Consider the following 6,000-nt stretch of genomic DNA (forward strand, 5'->3'; position numbering starts at 1 on the left):
GCTACATCTTTTAGTTAATAAGTCAGTTAGTAATTACAAACAATATATTTTCTCGTTTTCCCTTTATATAAATTTCCAAAACAATTAACTTTTTTTTAATAATACTCTTTTTTAATAAGAGAATAATATTATTTCATTGTTTATTACCAAGTGATTTGGTTCACCTACAAGGAAAAAGGTTTTGAAATCTGAAAACTTTAGATGACAGTCTAAAATTCCTAAGAAGATTACAATATTTTCTATCAAAAAAACAATGCATGTATATGTTACCGGTAAAGTTTGAAATCCGGCATTCTATAGAATGCCTGGCATTGTATATAATGCCTAAAACTAGCCAGCAACGTATGAAACAATTCATATTTCCCACATTTTCCTAGGCATTCTATCGGCAAAGTATGAAACATTTCCGATTCGTTTCGAAGAACCAAATTAATTACCAGTAGTTAAATAAATGATGTAAAAAAGCCAAAATGACTACTAAGAATTAACCACTGGGCTCCTTGCCGCCGAATCGCTAGGATGTGATGTTTGTGGAAAACAAAATTACATTCATTTATCGTGTTCAAGAAAGAGTCAGTACGTACTATATTACGTCTCGAACGCTGAATTATTTCCCGTACTCCATGAAAACTCATTTGAGTACTGGACGCGGACGACGTGACAGAATGTTCAAAGAACTTTCAACCAAGTACAAAAACGATACACGTAATGATATCGAACTGTACATACCTTTGTAAGCCCCGCCAGAAAAAATAAAAAGGTATTAAAAAGATCGTTGTTGTGAAACTTATGATTGTTTCTGAATTTAATTTCCGTTGTCAGGTAGATCTTACTGATTCCCAGTCTTAACCAGATAGAAAATACAAACTTATATCAAGATCGTCTCACTATTTTTTTTCACATATTTCGAATAACAATTTTTTAATGGCACTGTTTCATTAATTTTTCAAGATAACATTTGTATTTTTGAGAAATAAAAGTCCTTTAAATGATAGCCTTATCATAACCTTTTTTTCATACTTTGTTTCAAGAGCATCTGTCATTCTATAGAATATCTAGGCATTATATACAATGCCTAGGGAGAGTATGTAATAATTCTCATATTTCGTTCTCAAAATCGTCCGGCATCGTATTACAATTATATTATATATATACTCACTCTAAATCATTTAACTGATAGGGATATGATAATTTATTCCTAAACCTGAGAAGGCGGTATAAGTTGGATGACTGTCAGTTGGAAGATTTGTATATAGTGTAATTACTCAATTGTATATATTGTAAAAAGCTAATTGTCTTCAGACATATACTGTTACTATACTGTTACTAAAAAAAATGGGCCTATTTCATGCCTTTAGACTGTCTATTAGCTCTTGGACAGTGAAAATGCATTTTTCCTTTCTTAAATTCTTAATCATTGCGACACGACAATTAGCCAGAAATTACTTAATTTCCATTCACTAGTATTTTCAAAAAAATCTTAACAGACGGTCTCTCTCAGATAAGAACTCCACAAAATACATCCCTCAAGAATTCCAAGTCCCACCCACTACCATAAATTACTTCACCCAAGTCTTACCGACTGATATTATTCAAAGCCCCTACTGCCGCTAAAAATTTTCGGACACCCTACACTTCTGAGTCAGACACGAAGAGAACACTTTGCCAACTCCCCCACTAGAAAGAATGTAAGTTACTTAATACCTTTTCTGGCCTTTATATCTTCATGTACATTCACTGATCTTATTTATATTATTTTCTATATTATTTTTATATTTTCTTTGATTTGTTTTTACAAAGTTTGCATTATTTACCTTTTTTTATAATCTTCTATGTTTATTTCAACTTTACTTTGAATTCGATTTCATAATGACAATTTCCAATGTTTAATTTCTACAAATAATATAGTACTCAAATGCATAAACATGAAAGTGTCGGGGACGGTTACTCGAGTTTTATAGGATTTCTCTACAGTGATTGATTTTTACTCCAAATTGAATTGACTAAAATGCTTCATAAGAATAAGTTCTTTGAGTATCAGCATTGGTTCATAATTCCTACTATTCGCAGAAATATTTGGCCTGACTAGAATTGCCGGTTCGGTTTTAACTTATAACTCGAGTAAAGACGAAACACTTTCGTATTTACGTATTTTTATCAATTATTGTTCATTGAACGGGAGTTGGTTTGTTCCCCTTGAAAAGTCAACTAATTTCCGATCAATGACAATGATTACATGTTTTAATTTTTCCTTTTACAATTGAAATATTATTCTTCGTGATGATTTTACTCCAGTCCCCGTTAAAACATTATTAACATTTTGCTTTCAAATTACTTCAAAACATCTTTCAAAATATAACTTACCAGTATGGATGCACACTTTTTAAAATAATTCTACTTTAATTAAACTTAGGAGATAATATAATCAATTAATCAATACTGTTTAGGAGATAAATTATTATTAACTAACTTTGCAGCAATTGCGCAAGTAATAATAACTTGTATTCGCACTAAATGGATTTAAGATCATACAACATATATATATATATTATACATATATTATTCTACAGGTCGCCGACGTTTCATACTTCCTCTGTAACATATATTAGAATTATATATATATATATATATATATATATATTCCTTTACTTAAATAATTACTGTAGCCAACTCATAAAACTAAATTTTTGCAGCTAAATAAAATCAACTAAAAAAGAATTCAGCTTTTTGAAACTCATGGGCTTGTTTTTGCCATCAAAATGTATAAATATGTCAAAAATAGAATAACATTTTGGAACAAAATTAAGAAACACGGAGGCTTCCAATGCATATATTACTATGGAATTTTACCGTAAGCAATTTTAATCATTCCAATTGATTTTGAACTCAGATACAGACAAAAAATAAAATTTTTACGACCCTTTTGTATGGTGTAGAAATGTATCCACAACACTGCTATTCTAAAACAGCAATTGCTGCAAAATCTTACTATGAAATCCAGATAAAGCAACTTTTCAACTTCTTATATATAATGCTTAACTAACCGCGATATTGAATTAGTAAAATTACGGCGAAATACGCAACGATTATCTGCCTCAGGTGTCGATGCCTTCGTGGAGGCTTTTCTAAAAGAAACTGAAAAGTTTTTCACGCTACAGAAAACCACAAAAACTTTCATATAGTTCACCCGCTCACTCCGGATCGAACTAAGAGTGCTCGGCGACTTTACCGCTCGGCTATTGGCGATCATCAAGATTGATTGGATTGGATTATTGAATTATGGCAAAGCACACGAGAGCTATCTGCCTAAAGGGAGGAATGCCTTCGTGGAGGATTTTCTAAGGGAACTGGCTCGTATACACGTTACACATGGGGAAAACCACGAAAACGCCCATGCAGCCAGCCCGTTCGCGGGATTCGAACTTCGGACAGAGCTACCAGTGTTCAGCGTCTTTACCGCTCGGCCGCTGGTGGGCTCCGATCATCAATATGATATTGAACAACACATTTTTGTAAAACGTAAGTGAAAGGTGTAAGCATATCGTCGACTCAAAACGAATAGCCGCAACTGAAAACAATATCTGAACCAGTCTCTTGGAAATCCCCATATAACAGAAAAATTCGTCTAGAAGAACACCCAGAATTAGCTGAATAAATCAACTAACGAAAGCGAAATTTGATAAATAAATTAACTTTCGAAACATTCCTATTGGAAATATACGTATTAGTCAGTTCATCACCAAGAGGTGTTAAAAAAAAAAACTGTTTCCAAAACGGTAAACAAGAAAGTTTAATAAACATAAAAAACAATTTATTACGTAGAGAACAACTTAAACAATTCTATGGTTTATAAAAAAAGTATAAAATTTAAACAAAAAATCTGAAAGGTTTGAGATTTTAAATTGCGTCCGAAGGGGCGTTTTTTAACATTTTGTGTTCTACCTTTATTTATTAAATACATAAAGGTAGCACACAAAATGTTATACGTTCTTCGCGCTTAAATCATAAAATTCAGTTCAACGGCAATATTGCAAAATAATTTTAAAATGAGCCTATCTTTAGAATTTCCGATACAGAGTCTCGCGCGCTGGAGATAAAAATGTTTTTTCTGTACAAAGTTGATATGGCTAGCTTTCAAATTTGAAATAAAATTGCAACAATTTGAAAAGTGCGTAAGACATTTATAGTGAACCAACGCAAGATGCTAAAATGAAATTAATAGTCCTTCAGGGATTGCCCCCTTGGGCTTAAAAAGAACATTCAGCATCGAAATTATATTTCGGTCCTCACACATTTCTAACGTTTAGAAAAAAGCTTTTTCTCAATGTTCTGAAAGACTGAAAGATTAAATTTTGAATTATTCCTCAAGATATTGCAAAAGATCTGCTGTAGATTTTGGAAGATAATTAATTTCGAAATACATTTTTTGCATAAATGTTAATGAAAATAGTATTAACATTATTTAAATGTGAAAAATAATTTGACAAAAGCAACACCACTTTTATTTTTTTATTTTTTTTTTTTCCACTGTGAAATTTCCGAGTTTATTACGCTTTGGTGGAAAATTTTGATGCGCATAAAATCTCAAAGTTTCCTAAAATTTTCAAAACTAATTCTGAAATTTAAAGCAGCGCTAAACTAACCGACTATCCTTAATTATAACGGGAAAATTTTCTCGTTTCGTGATACGCGTTATACCTAAAACTTTCAATACACAATATTTCGGTTCTAGATATGGCTTTTTAATGCAAAAAATGCCTAATGATACTTGAAATTTGATGGAATTCTTTATATGGGCACTATCTTCTACCTGAATCAAAAATCCGATGATTATTTTAATATTAAAAAATTTTATGCACGAAAACATTACAGATTTTTTTTTATAAAATATATTTTATAAACTTAACTCGGCATAAAATAAAAATTTAACATGAAATTCTTAGGATTTTTGGTTCACAGTAGTTTACAAATGTTATAAAAACTATGTATTAAATTATGCAACAGAATGTTTTAAACTGAGCGCAAGGTGAAAACATGACGTGAACGCATAAAAAATTTTGAAAATAAAATTCGTTAGTGTTACAAAATATGAAATCGATCATAAAACAAATTTCGGCTTCCAGATGTCCGTCCCTATTAGCAGTAGGATTACGTCATTCAAAATTGGATGGTCTAGGTACCGTTCTTGGTATGTACCGTTCTTTTATCACAATGCGAGGAAACATATATACATTGATGCAGTTTCTTCATTATTTAATTTCTTCAAATACAATACAGGTCGATAATATTCGGTGGCAACAGTTTGAAAAGCGAAACGGACATTCAGAGCGATTCGACGCCAAATTGCAAAACGAAAACAATAGTCCCTCAGGGACAAAGCTGGCGCTAATTATAGTTCAAATATCAGTTTTCTTGTTCACGGAAAGATTACTTAATTAAAAGTTGATTGAAAGACTAACTTCAACTTTTAAATAAGTATAACTTCAAGTAAACTCAAGCTCACTTTGCAAAACGGACAAGAAAGAAAAAATAAATAAACACTCACCTAAAAATAGCGTCTTTATCTCGCTTCACAACATCGGGTACCGACCCCATAACATGGTTGGCGAGAGAGACATGATTGGAGTGATATACTCCATGGTGATTCATGAGGCTTTGCCGGTGTGGATCGTACATTCCACCGCCGGGTCCATCTCCCGGCCCGTAGTGCGGCGGCAACCCGTCTTCGGAGTACTGCATGCCTTCTAACTAATCCACGTGCAGAGCTAAGTTGGAAAGCGGGAAATTTCGCGGGCATACTGTGCCCAACAATCGAGAGGTGGCGCTGTCAGACAGAAGTCAAAGCCATCAATCACAGCCTTTCTATTCGTGATTGGCCGGATAAAGACACGGCTTCGAAATTGTTCTGAGTTGTCCAAAATGCCTTTGTTGAGAGCTGAGTTGAAATCATTTTAAGCTTTGGGTGGTAAATAGCTGTTCGCACATTTGCAGACGATTTTC

General features: G+C 32.7%; 1 protein-coding gene across 5 annotated transcripts in view; it reads right to left on the bottom strand.

Annotated features, from left to right (window-relative positions):
• LOC118184781 (homeobox protein Meis1-like) overlaps positions 1-5,776 on the bottom strand; it is a 279,835-nt gene extending 274,059 nt beyond the window's left edge. For 2 of the 5 annotated variants that reach the window (XM_085825964.1, XM_085825963.1), the window contains exon 1: positions 5,546-5,776. In XM_085825964.1, the coding sequence (XP_085682090.1) occupies positions 5,546-5,739 (194 nt within the window). In that variant the 5' untranslated portion in view covers positions 5,740-5,776. The remainder of the gene's footprint in view (positions 1-5,545) is intronic. The other 3 variants (XM_085825966.1, XM_085825965.1, XM_085825961.1) reach the window with 2 other exon arrangements.
• Positions 5,777-6,000: the final 224 nt, after the last annotated feature.

The sequence above is a fragment of the Stegodyphus dumicola genome, chromosome 10 (genome assembly GCF_044657685.1).
Source record: "Stegodyphus dumicola isolate Sdum_Otavi_A_Nest chromosome 10, ASM4465768v1".
Lineage (NCBI taxonomy): Eukaryota > Metazoa > Arthropoda > Arachnida > Araneae > Eresidae > Stegodyphus > Stegodyphus dumicola.